The sequence below is a fragment of the Micromys minutus genome, assembly GCF_963924665.1.
Source record: "Micromys minutus genome assembly, chromosome: 19".
NCBI lineage: Eukaryota > Metazoa > Chordata > Mammalia > Rodentia > Muridae > Micromys > Micromys minutus.
Genome location: NC_137954.1, coordinates 33292101 through 33313610, shown reverse-complemented (window position 1 = coordinate 33313610; position 21510 = coordinate 33292101). Strand labels below are relative to the sequence as shown.

The 21510-nt window shown below is 40.6% G+C and overlaps 1 protein-coding gene across 1 annotated transcript in view; it reads left to right on the top strand.

The window, feature by feature from the left end:
- PID1 (phosphotyrosine interaction domain containing 1) overlaps positions 1 to 10818 on the top strand; it is a 208942-nt gene extending 198124 nt beyond the window's left edge. The window contains exon 3 of the mRNA XM_080933442.1: positions 8774 to 10818. Coding sequence (XP_080789568.1) covers positions 8774 to 9250 — 477 coding nt within the window. The 3' untranslated portion in view covers positions 9251 to 10818. The remainder of the gene's footprint in view (positions 1 to 8773) is intronic.
- Positions 10819 to 21510: the final 10692 nt, after the last annotated feature.

Sequence of the window (21510 nt, the reverse complement as noted above, 5' to 3'; positions counted from 1 at the left end):
TTTAATTGCTTACATCCCCCAGGAATGTCAGGGTTCTGGATAGCCTTTTGCCTCTCTACATTGGCTTCTAACAGTGGGGAAACCTAGTTCTTCACGTCTGCTATTTTTAACTTGCAGATCTAGCAAGCACAAAGTGGGTCCAGGATCACACATCTGTACCACTTTGTAAAGCAACACACAGCAAATAAAATTCCACACTACCTTGTAGTTTTTCTTGCTCAAGGACAGAGTGTGGGCATGCACAAAGGAGACATCATTTGAGGGCTTTGTCCCTTTTACTCTGGTTGTATTCTTACTTCCTCTGCAATACAAGGAGGCTATATTACAGGTCTGCTTTATTCTACTTTGAACTATTTTCCCCATTCCATTGCCTGTAGTAATCTCAGTTGCTCTGATTCTAGAAACCACAAGTGTGTGGAACAATGTTTTAAAAGCTCATTTTCCCAAGCGTGTGCTCTGTTCTCATATAACGGTGGGATTTAAATCCTATTACCAGCCACTCACTGTTGGAAACCAGTCCCTGTTCTTTCTGGGTTTCCTTTTTCCCAACTGAGCAAATTCACAAAACTGTGGTCCCTTACTTCATCTTCTTGCTTATACAAAACAGTAATATTTTGGGTTGCTTTGATCCACATTGCAATATAGCCCATATGCTATTCCCTGTGAATAAATTCTTTTTATAGTATACTATAGTGGACCTAATATGTTTCTGTCATAGCATCTTAGATGGATGTCCTGTAACTTATCAAAGCAACTGCTCTGTTTTGTATGAGCATGTAAGTTTTTGTGTGTTTTCTATTCATAAGTGATAATGCAATGAATAAGGTTGTGGTGCATTTTTATATCGATGCAACATCTATGGTAAATTCCTAAACATAGCATTGAAAATGCAGAAGGAATGAACAGTTCCATTCTAAAGTGTCACGCCAGCATGCAATCCAGTCATCAAAACATGAGTGTGACTGCTTCATTCTATTCTGACTATCAAGAAAAAATTTTGGGGAAGGTTTGGAAGGAGGAAAGAAAGAAGGACATGATGTTGTTTGTTGTATTAAATATTTAATCTTAATTGGGGGTGTCTACCTCACCTTTGATCATTAAGTTCCCAAATAAAAGATATAAAACCTTGATATATATAATAAGCCTTTAAACCACTAGAGCTGGGCAGATTTCTACCCTTGTTGTTATTATGTCTATTTCTCTGTCAATACCTCAGACATATGACTTGCCATGTTTTGCCTGGGCTATTGCTCTGACTGGTCAGCCCTCATGGCCAATTCTCATGATCCCTTATTCATAGTGTTTTTTCTTCTATCCACTTTCTCCCTCCTCTCTTCTCATGGCCCTACCTCCAGCCCCAAGCCTGAGACCCAAAACCCTGCCTACCTCTCTTCTGCCCAACTTTAGGCTGTAGGCATCTTTATTCAACAATAGTTTTAAATTAAGGAGGAGGGTTACAGAACGTCATTTGGTGTGTATGAGGATTTCTTTATCCCTGGAGGCAATAAGACCTTGGGGGCCATATTTAGTATTATAACAGCAAACCTCATCAGTGATAATTTCTTCCCAAATAAAAGAAAGGACAATTCTTTGAAAGATTAAAATCAGAAAGGTGATAGAAAATGGAAAGATGAAAAAGAAATGTGCATTTTACAATATTTCTACTCCATCTTCTGTGATCTTCTGTAGTTTAGGGGTTGTATTGTAGGTGCATCAATAGAGGTTGAGATCCACACAGTTCCCTACTCTTTGTATGTTGACCAACTGTGGATCTCATTACCTGTCTCTATCTATTGCAAAAGGAAGCTTCTTCGAGAAGGAATGGGGGCACTACTGATCTGTGGGTATAAAGATGAGCATTTGGGAATTATATTGCTTTAAGGCAGTGACAGTAGTAGACTCTCCTTTCAGCAACGGACTTTGCTTTGAAAAAAAAAGGAATAAAATATTAAGATAAAATAAAATAAAAACAGAGTCCAGTGAAATTTTGTGTCAAGGTTTTCATTTCAACTTATCTTTACTGCCTTGTAGGACATGGTGATTCAGGATTGCTAACCCTCTTCTGTACTATGTCTACCTCCAGAGAACACCTACCCAGAGCTGTAGCCCTGTAGAAAATTGACCTTTGTATCTACCCCTTATTACAAAATGGTGCATTTTTAAACATCAAGTGCTTTCTAGGGTCTACTTCTGATGAGCTGTGCACCAAGGAAAAGAGACTGAAACATGCTCTAAGGATGGAAATTTGGGATGTTTATCCCCTAGCAGTCCCTGAGCCCTGAAACCATTCCTCAGGGTGATTCTCCAGCAGTCTTCTTGGTGTTGACTGTCATTAAGGGAATGGTCTCATGTGACCATTCAGGGCTGTATAGCAGGCTTTGGTCCCACACTCAGTATACCCAGCTATTGAGAAAGCAAGAGTGAATCAACCAACTTGTCATGAAATAAATTGTTCCTGTGCCACTGAGTAGCGCAGTCCTGGGTGTCACCATCCTCAGGTGTGCTCTCCAGATGGGACCTGACGAGGCAATGTGGCCTTCAGTGTGGTATCATTTTTATTAAGTGCCTTTGTTCAGGGGCATACTTCAATGCCCTTTAGATAAATTGATTCCATCTTAGATAATGACAGTGACAATATTTCCAAGCTTCACGTATCCAGGATCCAAATGACAGGACAAAATTGCACATTAGAATCACTTTCTAAGTGCAAGATAGGATGTAAAAAAATCTCGTCTTTCTGCTTTACCGAAACAAGTTAATATAACATGGATGAATGAAGCAAATTTGTCACTTAAACATGTAATTGTGAGATATATGCTAAGGTTCACAGCAGAAGTTTTACATACACATATACATGTTTTATATATAAATATATGTTTATATATACTCACATGTTTGTTCTATTTTTAAACTCAGTGAAGCCATATATACTAATATATAATATATATTATAACATATATATAATATATACTAATAAATACTAATATACTAATATGGATTTATTGAAGTTAAAAATAGAACATGATTGTTCCTGGATATTAAGTCTTAATTAATTTACTACATCTATAGTGTACATTTTATGAAGACAATATATTTCTCAGTAAAGTTTCTGTAAATATATTTTTAGGTTTTGTCAATAGAATCCATAAAAATGTTAAAATAATCCTGATATCTGTGACCATAGGAAAAGATACTAAAATATTATTCAACAAGGTCTTAAGCCTAAATATGGTATAGACAATATGCACTTGAGAAAAATGAGTTGTTTGTTTGTTTGCACTGTTGCTACTGTTATGGACAGTATCCTGGCTAAGTAGGCAGATTCCTTGAGGGATAGTCTTTCAGCAAAAGGCACCACACCTACCTTCCTTGTAGATTATTATTTTGCTTCACTCAAACATCATTGACTATAGGCTAGTCACCATAAAAAGTGCCTACACAACAACCTGGTGCTTAACTAATCTACTGGTCACTGTAGTGCAGTTAAACTCATATAGACTGTGCCCCTTGATAATACCTATTCTCACAGAATCCAGATCAGAGAGTGACATGGTAAATAACATGAACATTCTGCAAGTTGGGAGACAGACCCAAGTGCTACTTCTGTTCACTGATGGGCGTGGAGAAGCTCCTGAGTTCTCATTTGAAAATAGGTGTTTTGGTTTAAATCAGTGGTTTCCACTCTGACCATTGATAGGTATACATTTTCTATCATAGATGCTATGCCTTAAACTATTTTCTCCCCTCTCAAACCTCAACATGAAAGTAAAATTTACTAATTAATTACGCGCACCTTCGCGCGCGCGCGCACACACACACACACACACACACACACACACAAGCATGCCACAGGAAAGATGCTGTCAGCATACAATTTTGAAAGCTTTTTTTGGAATACTAAAAAATAGTTTGTAGATCAATCCTTTTCTTTCACGACTTTGCTGAGTTATTCTGGGATTCAGGAAGACTGAATGGAGACTTCTCAACCCCTTGGAGGCTGATACCTAAACCAGACAAGGTCCAATTGCTGTTGCTGTTTTTAATTCTTGGCATTCCTGTCTGTCTACACTCACCATTCTTTTAGAATCTGTCATGCTTATTATTTTGTAAACAGAAGTCTGGTTTTCACTGCGAACATCATTATCTTTTAATACTGCCTTTGAATATTAAAGCCTGTGGTGCGTGTTTATAAGTAGCAGATCCTGCAGTTTAGGATGTAAAATGTTTGTCATGACTACTCCAGTGCTCACAGTGTCCAGTGGAGTATTGCTCCTCTTTGACCAGCAGGAAGAGAGAAGATGCAAAATGGGGTCTTAAATAGTCCCTGTTCTCTCGTGTCCAGTTCTCTGAAGTATGCTGGTGGAAATCAATGACAGCAAAGGCGTTTCACTGCAGCTTTTGACCCAGGGTTAACAGTGGCTCTTGTTTTTCTCATTTTCTGTCTTGTAGCCCAAAGGCTATGAGGCTATCCAGTTACATTTTCTCCACCTTCTGCTTCTACTGGGCTATTTTATATCAGCCAGAGAAAGGCAGCCTCCTACAGAGAATGAGAGAAGAGCAAGCTCTTTCAGATCCCAGGAGAAGCTTCTAGAGAGTTTTTGTTCTCAATGGATATTTAATTTTATTTTTTTGAGAACTCCACAAGTACACTAGACTGCTATCCAGCTAAGCTCCTGACCTTTGGAAGGCCGTAAAACCCAAGATTGCCAGTATGTGTGAGCTCTAACACAATCATCCATCTGCCCTCTGGTTGTCAAGGGTCCAGGTCATCACCCTTCTCATTGTGTGCTGTCTCGAAAGAGCGGGACAAGTTATAAGCAGGATGAAATGTGCACTGGCCTCCAGGAGGGGAAATGGCACTGACAGAAATGAGGACTGACCTCAGGAACCATGGCTTGCTTAGCTACAGCTGAGCAGGAATTCACGGATGGAGAGCTGGTGGGCAGGTTGGACAGCTCCTACTTGAGGAGGGGTTCCAAAGACAAAGGCTCTGCAGAGCTGATGCTCTCAGCACTGTGGACATGTTGTAGGTCCTTCAAACACAGCCTGGGTACTGTTACAAACATTCTCAGATAGTTGGGATGGTATAAAGCTTATTGACACTCACTGCAGACACTATTTGGGGTGTGATTTTATGCCAGTAAATAACACATGGGGTCAAGCTTTCTTTGTTATTTGTTTGTTGATCTTAAAGTGAATTGTTTACTCTCTCTCTCTCTCTCTCTCTCTCTCTCTCTCTCTCTCTCTCCCCCCCCCTCTTTCTTCATGCCTGTGTCTCTCTGACCACAGTAAAGATGCTGATGTTTACATACACTTATTCATTCTGAGAACTGCTCTTGTCATCTTACAAGTCTATTTAGTCTCCATGGAAAGTGAAACAAGACAAAACAAAACAAACAAACAAACAAATTCTAAGAAAAGCAGGAAAGCGAGGAAGCAAGAAAAAATAGTCTGTGTCCCAGTTCAGGAAGATTTAATTACCCGTTTTGAAATTTGTATATTTTTGTAACTCAGCGGCCCCAGAAGATTGTACCTCTAGTGAACAAGGCTTAAAAGAAACAAATCCCAGGGACTAAAACAACCAGTGAGCACAACCTTAGCTAAATGGATGTAATCTATGTATCATGTTTTACTGCAATGCTTTAAAGTTCCCTTTATAAATATCGATGCATTATAAAGTAGCTTTTATTATTATTTCAAAACCTTTGAGTTTCGATTCTCTTCTCCATCCTTCCCCAAACATACTTCCCAAATAAATTTATTTTTCTCACAAATCTTTACCTTATGATTATCTAGTATTCTCACCTCCACTGAGCAACCTGACTCTTCCAGGCTTCTTAAACAGAAGCTCAGAATCCCCCAAGCAAGAGCAGCCCATCAATGTGCCTCAAGCTTCCATCTCCCACCAGTCTGGTTTCTGTCTCTGTGATTGTCACTGTTTTAATATGTGATAAATTATAGTCTTCAGCTATTATGTGACTCACTTACTTTATTGAACACTGAGTTTCAGATTTCTCCCATGTGGTAGCATGTGTTAGAACTTCCTCCCCTTGGCACTAAATAATATTCCCCTGTATATGCATATTTGGATGGGGCTAGGTATATGGGTTCTTTATACACTTTAACTGTTAGGCATAATGGGTCCTTTGATCTTGAACGTACAAGGTATCTCATTAAGACTCTGCAATTTGCTCTTTTGAGAAGGACAAATGAGTCATTCGGATCAAAATCTGTTTTAATTTTTGGTGTGCTTCCCTTAGTGTTTGTATAGATCAAATGTATCCATGATTAAAGGCCAGTCCTTCAGGTTGGCACTGTGAGACAGAGATGAACTTTGCAGAAGGTGGGAATTAGTAGAGACTTGAGATGCTTTTGAGTAAATCCTTTTATATAGTTCTTGAGAGACGGCTGTAAGAGTTCAAGCTGTCCCCCGACCCCTTCTTTCTCTCTGCTTTAGCTCAGCATCTGACCTCTTCTTTTTGTTGATACCCTGCTATTATGTTTCTATCAGTTTTCCTTGCTAGAAAACGACCAATGCTCCCCAGTTCTTTGCCCCCCTTTTGGACTTTAAACTCCCAAATTTTGGGCTCTGCCATTCTCGTTTATAAATGCATAGCCTGGGTCAAACAACTATGTTTCCTTTCTGGTGTGATAAGACTCTGACTAAAAGAAACAGGGGAGAAGAGGATTTATTTGCCTCACACTCCCAGATCTCAGTCCATCAGTGAAGGACATAAAGGAAGGAGCACAAGCAACAGATTGAAGTAGAGGACAAAGGAATGCTGCATACTCCATTTGCAGGCTCATGATTAGCTAGCCTTCTTCTATAGACTTGAGACTACCCACCCAGGGAAAGGCTGCACACAGTGAGTCTCTATATCAATTACCAATTAAGATACAGCACCCCCTCATACATACAAATATGTCTATGGGCCAATCAAATTTTGGCAATTAAGACCTCTCTCAGGTGACTGTAGGGTGTGTCAAGTAGACATAAGTATTTTACTGTCTGATGTAAAACTCACCAAGTTACTTCTGTACTATTTTAAATCTTCCAATGGGGTATCCAGTTTTTCCTCTTGCTAATACCTATAATCATCATTTATTGTTTTAATAGCAGTCATAATAATGGGTTTTAAGTATTAATAGTATTTCTTTGCAGTTCTAAGAAATGTTATAATTTCTCAAATCATGAGTGTCTGAGTTAAGTTTCTATTGCTGTAATAGAAGACAATGATCAAAAGCAACTTGAGAACAAAAGGGTTAATTTGACTCACACAGCTTAGGTCACAGTCCACTGATGGACACTAAAGTGGGTATTCAGGACAGAAACCTGGAGACAGGAACTGAAGCAGCAACCATGGAGGAATGCTACTTGCTTGATCACGCCTGCTTTCTTGCTCAGTTTGTTTACTTATAGCCTCCTGGGCCATTTGCCCAAGAGTGGAAGTGCTTACAGTGGTCTGGAATCATTCATATAAATTGCCAATCAAGAAAATGCCCACAAGCTTACTTATAGGGCAATATAATGGGAACATTTCCTTAAAGCAGGTTCCCTCTTCTTATATGACTCCAGCTTATAGTGCACAGAAGGTTGCACCAGAACCTTGCTTTCATGTCCCAAAGTTTTCTACGCAATTCAGTGGCCCCACTATCATAACCATTGACTTTTGTAACTAAATTTCATCAGTCTCTTTGAATATTTTTCCATGGACCCTGTTCTAGGCTCCCTTCCTTACCCTCATAGTGTTTGGATCTCTAAATTTACAGTTTTGAATTGGTTTTTAATTGACCCCTTAGGTTTCATTCAGTTCTTTAATAGTAGCACTGCAGTAGCAACAGTGGTATCCACTGAGATGAGAAAAACAATAACACACACCCCCTGGCAGACTATGACTGAGGGCACAAACATAATGGTCAGAGGACAGACACTGGATGGCAGTTCTCTTCGACCTACAAGTGGGTTCAGGGACAGAGTCTTTGCACGTGGTAGCAAGCGTATTGGCCAGCTCAATCCTTTGCTTTTCCACAGTTCTTTTTTAAAGTCAGTATTATTTTTTTCTACTTTTAATAGTGCCTATTTAGATATCAGATAACCCTGCATTCTAGTCTTATCTAATCTTTCAGTAATAGTCACATACCCAAATTCCCATCATTTCAAAAAAACAAACCGGTCTGGGTTGAAAAACAGATAGGCATTGTTGCATTTTAAAACCTTCTCAGCGGAAGCAGGAAATCATGCTTCAGGCTGTACTTCAGATAGAACACGTTTTGTGTCTTTGGTATTAGCTGGAAGCAAGCAGCATAAAGGAACTCAAGAAGGGGAAGGACTGGGGGGGGGAAGGATCCAGCCAAGAGATAAGCTTAGTAATGGCTTTGTTTTGCCGGCTCACAGCTTCCTGATTTCCTGCTCTCCGGGAGCACTTGCATTTCTGACTGATTGAAAGTAAACTTCTAGTGACCTATGATTTCAAAGAAATGCCAAATTAAAGGAAAGATCATCATCAGCCACTTGGAAGGATGGGGGTTGGAAGAGGGAAGATGTTCTTGAAGTACTAGATTTTTACAATATCCAACCCTATTTATGGTTTGTACAAATTTGTCTTGGAGGAAACCTGGAAGAAAAAAAAGGAAGAAATTCTGCTTCCGAGGGTCAAGGAGTATGCGCACCTGTGCAGGGGGGCATACCCATTTGGTGTAAATCAAGTTGTTCTCTGCCTATCAGAATGCACCACACTGACCTCTCGCTATGTTTCCTGTCACCCGTCTGCAGGTCACCTATCTGGGCAAAGTCTCTACCACAGGCATGCAGTTTTTGTCTGGCTGCACTGAAAAGGCAGTCATTGAGCTCTGGAAGAAACACACGCTGGCCCGAGAAGAGGTTTTTCCAGCCAACGCCCTCCTGGAGATCCGGCCGTTCCAAGTATGGCTTCATCACCTTGATCACAAGGGCGAAGCGACAGTGCACATGGATACCTTCCAGGTGGCCCGCATTGCCTACTGCACAGCCGACCACAACGTGAGCCCCAACATCTTTGCCTGGGTGTACAGAGAGATCAACGATGACCTGTCTTACCAGATGGACTGCCATGCGGTACAATGTGAGAGCAAGTTGGAGGCCAAGAAGCTGGCGCACGCCATGATGGAGGCATTCAAGAAGACTTTCCACAGTATGAAGAGTGATGGGCGAATCCACAGGAACAGCTCATCCGAAGAGGCTTCCCAGGAATTGGAATCTGATGATGGCTGAAGGAACTTAAGATGTTCTAGCGAAGGCAGCATTTGGGCAAGGAGTTTCAGAAGCTAGATGTGTCTGCAATGATTCAAATTTGGTACGAAAAGACTGCCAACCTATTGGTTGACCATGCTTTTTAAATTCAGAAGAGCGATTCTAAATCTAAAGAAACGTATCCTTAATTCTGTGACATTGAAATCTGCTGCTGCCGTGACCTTGAGGAGAGTAGGAGTACAGATGAGGAGGAAGCTTCCAGACTCTTCTCTAGCTTTTTCCTTCTCCTGTTCCAATACTTTCTGCTGGGAGATCTCCATGCCTATTTTCATCATTCTCAGGCAAATACTCTGGCTGTAGTTTGACGGACTGTTCCAATCTGCCTTATGAAATCCAACAAGAATGTTAGTGGCATCTCTGTGATCCCTAGGTGGGTGGGTGGCATGGGGAGGTGCTGCTGATGCAGAAGCTGCAGGATGGAAGGGACATGTCCACGTGACTGACTGTTTGCTCCTCTCCCTTGGCATGTTTGCAGACACTCTCCTCAGTCCGTGGATCAGCACAGCTTGGATTGGGCTTTACAACTAACAGCACGCTAGATGGCAGTTAATTCACAGTTAAAGATAATGCTTTTATTTACATGAGTATATCAAGTAGCACCCTCCTCTTGTATCCACGTCCTCTATTTTCTTAGAATTCTTGCAACTAATGATTGTTCCCCTTCTTCTCCCGCCACGTTCCTTCTCCTTCCAGCCTCCCAGAAAGGGATGAAGGCTCAACGTACTGCAGGGCTCCAAAAGGGAAGAAAATAACAAATTAAGTAAATAAACAATCAGCAAACCAACCAAGAGTCTCAGACATCAGAAACCCTAGGAAGGAAGGGAATGCGTGGCCAGAGTCTACAGAGGCTTCCCTTTAGCAAGCCCTGGTTTATAGTAAAGTCTTTAGTTGTGAGTCTTGTTGAATGACTCCTTTCGGAAAGTTTAAACTCTGCTGTGGCAATGCCCTGGAAGTCTTGTCCCATCATTTAACAAGGAACTCAAGTAGGGAATGAGTGAAATCAAGTCAGTTTGCCTAGAAATCCCATGTCTTTCTGGAAACTTAAACGGAAACACGATCTTGTTGTCCTGGAAGTGGTATCTTAGAGTCAGAGTGACCCCTTTGACTATCAGTTCTGAGAGCAATTCTTGCTGGTAACTTGAGATCTCTCAATTTGAGGAACTTTGCCGCTCATAAAAAGTCATGGAAAACATACACACTTATGTGTGTGGGAATAGACACATTAAGCCAGCAAATGATTTACGTATTCAAGTAGTATTGCTCCTTTAAAAGGTGTGTTTTTATTTCTGGTGATGCCAGGGGCAGCGGGGTACCTGAGAAGCCTTAAGAGAGAGCTAATATAATCCAGACAACAATGGTATTGGTATTTTTGGTCTGTGTACCCATGTGCCCATGTATACATGTGTGTGTGTGTGTGTGTGTGTGTGTGTGTGTGTCCCCTCTGTGGGTCCAGTTTCAAGGCATGCACAATAAGCATGGAGTTGTATTGGTGAGGACTCACCTCCTGAAGATATGCTTGTTGCTTTATGATATATGTAAACTATTCTTTAGATAAATGCATTCACTCTTTAATAAAAGTATGTTTGTGTTAATAAAGCCAGGGTGTTTCATACTTTATACGAATTTCTTTTAAAAAATGGAAATTTGACATGTAAAATAAATCAAACTTGGTAATTAGGGAAATTTTATCTATTTTTTAAAAATTGATCACACTTAGCTCATTTCTTGTGTTTAGAAATCTTTTTCAGTTTTTGTCATAGCTGGATGCCCCTTAATTGAGACAATAATGTTATTAATGATGCTGACCTTCATGCTTAATGCTTTGGATTTATCTCAGAGAAGAATGTTTCCAAACATTTTGCAGATAATTTCCATTTAGCCCCTGTACCCGCCCACATACAGGAAGAGCCCATCCTGAATTCTGAAAGGTTAGCCTAGAAAGGTTCCTTTGGATAGTGAATAAAATTGTCTCCCCTGGGCTGTGATCTCTCAGAATGGTCACATTAATAAAGCAAAGAAACTGCCTGTGGAGCAATGTCCTTCTCAGAATCAGTGATGAACAAAAAGACTTTGAAGGAGAAAGTGTGGGCGCTTGTTGAACAGATGCAGTCAAGTGTGGTTTATTACCAAATACTGATTGAAATGGCACTCCTCTGGAGTTGATGTTTCCCCAATTTTATTTTCATATTTGTGTCCTCGAATTTCAAAAGAACAAGAGAGGAGAAGCAAGGGGAGAAGGAAATAGGAGGGATGGGGGAGAAAAGAAAGAAAAATGTAAGAAAAAAGAAAAGAGAAATGTAAGCAAAAGATGAAAAGGAAGTAAATTCTGGTTGGTTCATCTCAAACCAGTGACATTTCCATCCTTCAGTAATCGTCCATCAGAATCCCTGTGCATATGTGGTTACTTATTACAAAAGATTTTGCTGGAATTCTGTTTTGAGTATGAAGTGTGATATGCTGTGTAACTAGCTTGGATAATAACAACACAGGGTTCTGCTTGGGAAGATGGGTAAGTAATTGAAGATAAACACTGAATGATATCTTTGAATTAACTGATCAAGTCTTCTTGACTGTCACTTTTCTAAAAAGGACGTTCTAGCCTTTCATTGTGTTTTAAGTGTTCTCTGTTCCCTTCTGCACTAGAGTCTCTGTGTTAGTGGCCATACCCTTTGCTTTCATGATCATCAACTCCCAATGCAAGTCAAACAAGCCAGTGGTAATATGGAGATTACTCTGTCTTTGAAGAACCGGAGGCTGAGATCTACATCCTTCGCCACAGGGACCTAGCCAGGTCTTGTACTGAGATCCACAGGAGGGTGTTGCATGTTTGTTGTGTTGAGGCAAAATCTATCTTCTCAGGATTTTCATTTCCTCTCAAAACCTAGTTTATTTTAAATTGGAATGCTAGAACACTGTAAATAAGCCTTCCTCCCCACCCTAAACTGATTTTTTAAATGTTTTTAAAAAGAACAAAAATTTAAAAGCCAAGGTCCAAGAGATTTATTAAATAAAATAAAATTTTGATTAAGTTAGTTATTTTTATGGCTGTGGACAAAGGACACAATTCTCTAGTTATCCTATAACAGGATACCCCCTGGATTTTGTTTTCTCTGGGATATGTAATAACTTTAAATCAAGAGCTGAGGTCATGGCTTAAGAATTAAAAGTGCTAGCTGGTCCTGCAGAAGACCCAGGTTTGGTTCACAGCACTCACATCAGGTGTGTCACATACACATGTAACTTCACTTCTCGGGGATCTGATGCCCAGTTCAGGGCCATGTGATGTTCCATGGGACTAGTGTCCTGTATGAGCACTGAAAGCACAAAAAATAAAAACAATTTAAACCTAAACAATAGAAACAATAACAAAACCCTAAACCCTCTAGATAGATTCTTTCTGCTACAGGATTCTATAGTTTTATGTTTTTCGCTGTGGTTACCAACTACATATCTATTTTTATAATTATGCAAATGTCTATTTAAGTCTCTTGGGTGTTAAGTTGTCTTTAGGATGGTAGAAATTGTGGTAGGTTCTTTTTGTTGTTTTGTTTTGTTTTGTTGGTGGTGTTCATGTTTTATCTCCAACATTCTTGGCAGGCACCAAGAGGAACTAATTAATTTTCCTTTAGAAGACTGCTGAATGGCTGAAAGGCTGCATAGGTGGAAGAATCACCATGTCTTGGATTCACAGGTTCAAGGAGAAAATCTTGGAATTCTGGAAGTTTCCCCAGAATTTACATTTCACAGTTTCATCAATGATGAAAAATTTAAAAAAGGAAATAGCTTTTTACTGAAATAAAGCATTGACTCTTGACTAATTATAAAAACAAATTGAGGATGCTTGATTAGATGGAAAAAAAGCAGTATTAGATGAACCATACAATTGAAATATAATATGTATGACAAAGAAACCGACAGTTTCATGGAACCCATGCTTAGCAGATTACAGCATGCTGGTCATATAGTGGTTTCTACTTAATTTCTGCCATTTTTAGCAATGGGATGTTAATGAAGGCACATTTCCATTCTCACAGTGGAATACATAGGGATTCAGCTGAGCTCTTCACAAGACTAATAATATAGAAAACATTTTTTATTCTGTCCCTTAATTTTCTTTTTTGCTTTTCTCTTTTATTTTTTTTTTCTGTCATCTTAACTCCTAATTCCCATCTTCCTTCTTTATGCCTTACGTATCTGTATTTCACATTGCAGGCTTCTTCTGCTTTTAGGAGGGAAGGGAATATGCACTCTGAGTCTGAGACCACACATGGTCCACCAATACCAAGTCTGACACTATTGTTGGACACCACATTCATTAGTTATTTTCTTGCTGTGTGTGCTGGTTGGCTTTTTGCCACCCTGATAAAAGATGGCTAGGCTCATCTGGGAAGACAGAACCTCAATTAAGTAGATGACTCCATCAGACTGGCCTGTAGGCAGGTCTGTGGGGACAGTTTCTTGATTAATGATTGATGTGCCTGGGCCCAGCCTGCTATGAGCTGTGCCACTCCTGAACAGGTGGTTCTGGGTTGTAACAGAGAGCAGGCTGAGCAAGCCATGAACTATACCTCCTTAAGCAACATTCTTTCATGCCTTCCACTTCAGTCTCAGTCTCCAGATGCCTCCCTTGAGTTTCTGCATTAAGGCTTCCGTTCATGATGGGCTGTGAGATGGAAATGTTAGCCAGATGAACCCTTTCCTTCTCAAGTTCTCCAGGTCAGACTTTTTTATCACAGCAACAGAATGTATACAAAGACATTGTGACAAACGCTCTGCCAAAAGCAACTTAGGCAAGAAAAAGGGTTGATTTTGCTAATGGTTCCAGATGGATAGGTTCCCCCATTTTAGAGATAGCATGGCAGGAGAAACATCGGGGGAAGAGAGGGCAGCATTTGTGAAGCAGAGTGAAGGAGTGAAGTTGAGGCTATAATCCCTAAAATCTTCCCCAAGCGATGTGCTTCCTCTAGGAAGGCTCACCTCCAAAAGGCCTTGTAACCTCCCCAATCAACTTCACCAACAGGGACCACCATTTAAATAGACAACCTGTGGAGGACATTTTTTATTCAAACTACAACAATGCAGATTTTCTGTAAGTTCCTTTATTTATAGTTAGGTGGAAGATGGTGATACTTTCATCAAGTACAATTTAGCATTAAGGGTCCCCAAGGTGTGTTCTTTCTATCTCCCAAATATACCCTAAACTAATTTTAAGTGAAGACAAAGAACTTGTAGCCAGGAGAGGCAACTCCAAAATTCTTATTGATCTCAAAATTTTTTTTTGTGAGATAGCAAGGTTTTAAAACAAGTTTATAGAATACATTGTTCAGTAAAAGAAAGTATGCTTTCTTTTCGTTAAGAATTGTCAAGTGACAAAAGTCTCCACAAGAAGATATGTATGATGTCAAATACCAGCCTTAATAATAAAAACAACGGAAAGGATACAGTCCAACTGCCCAGGGACAAAAATCTAACCCATCTCCATATGGATGGTTGAAACTAAAAGGTTTTTGTTGAAAATGAATCCAAGACCTGGTCTTGCATAGTTGAGCAAAGCTGATATTTACAAAAATATTGGAGGGGGTGTTTATTTTGGAGTTTAAAAAATCATCTGGGGTTTTGTATACTCTATCAAAATTGAATATTTAACAAGAATCCTAACAATTTTTGCTATGAACATTTGGTTTTCAAACATTCTCATATCCTGCCTAAATCTTCCCTGGCTTGACTTGTGTTGGATCTTATTAGAGGCTACTCATATCCTTGGAAAATCAAAGTCAGAAAATCTTCTATGTATGCAAAACACAAAACTGACAGGCCCAATTTAATGAACTTGAAGAAAGACTGCATAGAGGTCTGACCATAACTTGGTAGAGTTGTTTCTTTCCATCTTTACATGAACTTCTGTGATCAATGTCAGATAGGTCTGGGCCACCCTTGAGGGAGGAGAGGAGGCTTTAGGAGGTAATGTTCTAATCTTTGGGACGGCCATAGTTACATCTTCACCCAGGATAGAACCTAGTTTCCATTTTATTGACTAGGAGGAATTTGCTACCAGGGGACACGGGTTTCAAGGAATCCCTCCCTGATTTGCTTTACTGAGTTGGGAACAGAGCCCTTGTCTCGGCTATATAACAAGGCTAACCAAGGCTATGGGGACAGCATTCATACAACTCTCTGAGATGTGGGGCCAAAGGGCACCTTCGGCTTCTCTCTGCCCTGCTCACTTTGGCTATGGGCCCCAAATGACTTCTTGGAAGAGGAGGAGGAAGATAGGCCTCTTCATAGGGAAAGACCTGGCTGGTTTCTTCCTTCCTGGTAACCCAGCCCAGGAAACTTTGTCACTGTGTCTATGACTTTGACAGGTGGCAGGAACAGATTCCAGATAGATCTTGCTCTCATTGCCCCAGGGCCAGGTCACTTCACTTGGCCTGCCTCAGGAGAGTGGACCCTGCTGTCATGCCTGGATGGCCATGACCTATTTAGGGATGAGGATGTGTTCAGGGGCCAACAGGAGGGATGTCGTTGGAGTCTGTGTGAAGAATCCTTAGAGCAAGCTTGAGATTACAGATATGAGAGGTAAGAGCTGTCCCCAGTGTCCTAGAGGTGACAGGTCTACCTTCGTAGGAAGTCCCACGCCAATGTGTACATGAAGTGCCTGAGACTCATGCGGAGACCAGGAACATCATTGCATCTCCTACAGGAGTGTGCAGACAGCTGAGCCTGCTGGTTGTGTATTGGTCTCTTTGATCAATATTGTGGAAAAGGCTCTTGTGAAGGGCCAGACAGGCTTCCCAGAGTTCCTGTACTGGTTCTAACCTGGCTCAGAAGAGGAAAAGCTAGGTGTTGATCTCCACCAACACCACGTCATTTAAAAAAATAAATGGCTAACATTAAAAAAAAATCTGTCACTGTTCTTACTACCAGAATCTGGACCACAAGGCACAAGTCTAAGGTTCCTTCTTCTTTCACCTTAATTCTGCCATTGTCACCAGGTAGAATTGTGACAGGGAGGAGCTCATCTCATGACAGGTGACAGAAAAAATTGAAGAAAAAAGCAGAAAGCTGTGCTTCATTTATAATTGGGTTTAGCAGCTCTAATCAGTTCTTGATACCTGACATTAATCTTTTGATTATGGATTGAATGCCACAGAATACACAGCAAGCCCCTCAGACGAGTCTTGTAATTAAGTACACAGTCCTGGCCCTACCACTTTCTTTGTCCTTGAGGCTGCTATAGATCTCTAGCCCAAATTTTATTTACCCAGAATTTCATCAAAAATTCTTCAAGGCCTCTTTTATGCTTTCCTGCCCTTCTTCCTTAAATTTACAGTTCAGTGCAATATCTTATCTCCTCTTTAAGATGGCTGCCACCAACCACACTAGACGTATGTTCAAACCCCGAGTCAGTATTGTTCTGAGAGAGTGAAGAACTTATTGACCCTGGCTCAGTTTTTTTGTATTTATTATTATTATTATTATTATTATTATTATTATTATTATTAGTAGTAGTAGTAGTAGTAGTAGTAGTAGAAGTAGTAGTAGTAGTAGTAGTAGTAGTAGTAGTAGTAGTAGTAGTAGGGGTAGTAATGTGGAAATAATGAACACTTGACTGAGATGCACTGAGTTGAGGGAGTTTATACAAGTGTCCTATAAGCAAGCAAACCACTTGAAGAGATAAGAATGAAAACCCCATGCACAGTGATTTCATCAACCTGCCTCTGACTTCATCAAACTTTGGGGAGTCTAATGCCAGATGGTTTTGTTCCAATGTATTTAAGCCCAGTATAACTTGAGGGCAAAGGGTTTCAAGGTGTACTATAATACCTGTTGCATAAGGAAGTATAAGTACATCAAAATTCATTTCAAGATAGGTGCCATTTCTTCCAAGAAGATGGGTTCTAGAGATAGGCTACCTGAACTAGCATGGGGTTGGCCTGGTCTAGGTTATACAGATGGCATTGAAGTCATTTGGGCTATTGGCCACTTCTGGTCCTGGTTGTGGGAGCTTGGGAAAGTCTCTGACTATAAGTCTCATTTAGATAATTAGCCACCTCAGGTCCTGATTATAGGAGCTTGATATGGCCTGGCCCAAAAGATAAAGCAGATCACTAGGCTGTTAGTCACCTCCAATTCTCAGCTTTCTGGATGGAACAGTAGGTTTTTCATCTTTCCCATTGGAAAGACAATCCTATGTGCTTAACATTCCTGATTTCTTTGGAGATCTATGTGCATAAGGACTCTGAAATTCTCATGAGGGTCTTGCTTGGCCTTGCCATACCTCCATTTAATGCCATTTAACGATCCCCTCTGTGCCTCTGGCTTCTTCTTTTAGATTATAAAAGATAGAAGACACCTTCATAGTTATGCTTGCTTAGCAGTGTTCAGTACTTCTAAATCAATTCCTGTCCTGGCCTGAGAGCTTCCAGGCAGTGCTGTCCAGGAACTCCATGTTACCAGCTTTCCATATAATTTAAAAGTTTCCAGAAACTAAATTAAACACTTCAAAAAGAAATAAGTGAAGTCCATTTTAAGTGAATGTTCTGCCTCTGCATATTCACAGTATATCACAACCTCAACATAAACTATAAAATGCATTATTAAGTAGATGTTTGATTCTTATGTGGTCTTTACAATCTTGTACGTGTTTTACATTTTGCTTTACACAAGTGTATGATTAGCACTGACCACACTTTATTGCACAGGCATGAAGGTGAGAACAGAACTTGACTTCTCACTTGCAGAGCCCAGCTCCCTGGCTGTTCAGTAGCATCGACTTGTAAATGCCTTATCAGTGAGTAATATGTTGAAGATGAGCAGCCCACTGCAGGCATGGATATGGGTTCATTTTCTGATGCTCTGCAATGAAGTGCCACAGATGTGGCAGCATGAATGGGATAAATGTATTGCTTCATAGATTTGGGGACTGGGTGAGTAAGATCATATGGTGACAAGGTTGATTCTTTCTGAGATTGTTAGTGAATACCTGCTTCCTTCCCCTTTCTTAGCTTCTTGTCTCCTGTTGGCAAGCAGTAGGTACTTAGGTTCTGTTGCACCATTCCAGTGTTTTCCTGCCTTGTCCTGTGTGTGTTTGTGTGTGTGTGTGTGTGTGTGTGTGTGTGTGTGTGTGTGTGTATTCATTTCTTCCTTTTGATTCAGGTCTTGATGTATAACTATTTCCTCTAAACCGAATTGTTCTCTTATGCAGAAAGAAGGGAGGACCATAATATTCAGTAAGCTAAGGGCATTTATTAGGCTCCAAAAGCTTGTAGATCTTAGGAGGCTTAGGAATCTAGGAAAAGAAAATTACAAGCTTCTCAAAGTCTCTCCCTGGAGTAATTGAGGCACTGAACAATGGCTGGCTGGGGAAGATACTCCCTCATTTGGAACTGCTTATAACTTGACAGGGGGTGGGATGCTAGGTGTGGGTGCAAATGACCCAGAAATGTAGCATGCATGAGTCATTGCTGTGCTTGGGTGTCTTGAGAGCCATTTATGTTCCTGTAAGCAATGTCAATAAATTAATTGATCCACCAAGTTAGATGTGGGTAGAATCTTTTTCTTAGTTTGTCATTGGTGCCCTATCTGGGATAAACATTTTTTATTTCTCTATAGGTTTTATAAAACCTCTTATTTTCTGGAATTCAGAACAATTCTCAGATACTGTGGCTTAATGAGCAGGTGGAAACCTAATTCAGTGCATAATAAGCTAGATATTAATGTCAACTCTTGTCCCTGGGGTCATAATTAGAGGGACAGAACAGGATTCCATTTCAGGACAGTTAATTCCAAATTCAACATAATTTTCATTGCTGCCTCTTCAGGGAGCTTTCCTTACTTAGACTTAATCATCTCAGCTGTCCAGAGCAGTGCTTGGATTATCAAGAATCAATAAAAATGCATTCATAGCATACTTTAGTTAAAATAACTTTCTGGGCTTAGAAGATAGTTCCAGGGGTAAAGTATCCACTACATAAGCTGAGATCTGAGTTCAGATCCTTAGCACCCACAGGGCAGTACCCTGTGAAGTAGAGGCACCCCAATGCTTGGAGTATAATGGCCAGACTGCCTAGCCAATCTATGAGCTCCAGCTTCAATGAGAAACTGTCTCAAACTTAATGTTGAGAGTGATTGAGGGAGAGACATGTTATAGATTTCTGGAATCATCCTCAAGTGAACACATGATACCTTCACAAACTCACATAAACATATATTGTCCTGTATACACACACACACACACACACAATTAAAATGAACAAAACAAATATCTCTGTGACTTAGGTATAATGGCATGACGACACTGAGACACGCCCACAGCGATGACTGATTGACTGACACTGAGACACACTCCAATAATGCCAGTACCTGGTAGGCTTTATGAGTTTAAGAGTAGCCTATGCGGCACGAGTGCTACCCAGTCTTAATCACCTTTACCTCCATAAGCAAAACAACCAAACTTTCTCCTGAAGCAAAACAAACATGGTTCTGAAATACTCACACTTTACAAAAAGCAAGAATCCTCAACTTACCTTTTCCAGTCTTTCATTTTCTCTCTTTCTTTTTCCTTTGACTGTCTGGCCATCATTGTTTTTAATTGCCAGTTGATGGAAATGAAACAGAGGAGAGAAAGCAGTTGGAGAATTTTAGAAACACAGCTCAAAGCAGGCAGGATAGCTCGTTTCTATGTGACAACATCAGCCAACTTTTTAAAACCAAATTTCCCAGGCTAAGCCAAACTCTACTCTAAGCCAGTGCCCAGAATTGCCTTGTGGTGACCCTTGTTATTTTAGAGGGAACTTGTATTTCCAACCATCTCCATGTAATCCAACTAAAATCCCCGCATCACAAAAAGAAGTATCTTTTGAAGACCAGAATTAGGGATTTTTCCAGTGATGCTGGGATTGTAAGACATTGCTACATCTGCAGACTGAGACCACATGGTTAGGTCCCATCATGCACCGCTCTGAAGAACCAGATTCCTTTGCGTTACCAAGGAAGAGAATCTTGTCCCAACATTTATGAAACAGTCTCAGTGCCACTCTGGTCACACAAGCCCAGAGCAGCACTGAATTCTCCAGCCTGTTAGCTGTTCTGGAGTTTGGAGAATTTATTCCTTTGGACTGCTTTTCCAGGCTGGCTCTTCAATTCTTTTTGTTAAAGGTCAGACTTTGTTAGAGTATGATTAAAGTTTCCACATTTTCAATACATTGCTCCCCTTTTCTCCCTAATACGGGTTACTGTCAGAAGACTTAGGAAAAGTTTTATTTCTCTTTTTCCTTCTGAAAGTTTAATGAACCTTGCAATTCCTTTCAGCTTACTAATTTGGGAAACGCCAGCGTTGGACTCTTCGTAGGTGAAGCCAAGTGACACTAAGCTCCGTGGTGGAGTCTGTGCTCGAGCAGTGTATAAGGGCATGAAACCTGGGGTAATCTGTAAAAACCTTTCTTTTTAAAAATATGAATTAGGTCATTTATTTACATTCCAAATGTTGTCCTCTCAGACCCCCTCCCAGAGTTCTTTATCCTATTATCCCCCCCTTGGCCTCTGAGAAAGTGCTCATCTCTACTCTTTTACCCCACCCCTACCCCCAGGCATCTCCTTTTCTTGGGGCATCAAGTTCCTACAGGATTAGGTACATCCTTTCCCACTGAGGGCAGACGAGGCAGTCCTTTGCTATGTGTGTGCTACAGGCCATGGACCAGCCCATATATGCTCTTCAGTTGGTGGCTTAGTCTCTGAGATCTCTGAGAGGGTATAGGTTAGTTGACACTGTTAGTCTTTTTGTCAAGTTGCAAACTCTATCAGCTCCTTCAATCCTTCCCCTAAATCTTCCAGAGGAGTCCATGACCTCAGTCCAATTGTTGGCTGTAAGTATTTGTGTATGTCTCAGTCAACTGATGGTAAATCCTCTCAGAAGACACCCGTGCTTGGCTCCTGTCTGCAAGCAAAACAGCATCAGTAATAGTGTCAGGGTTTGGCACTTGCCCGTGGGATGAAGCCCAAGTTGGATTGGTCAGTGGACAGCCTTTCCCTCAGTATCTGTCCCACTTTTGTCCCTTCATTTATTTAAAGACAGGATCCATTTTGAAGGTGGTTTGGTGGCCCTATTCCCCCATTGGGTGTCCTGTCTATCTACTGAAGGTGGTTTCTTTAGGTTCCATTTTCTCCCTTTTGAGTCCTGAGAGCCTATCACATCCTAGGTCTGTGGAACTTCCTAAAGGTTC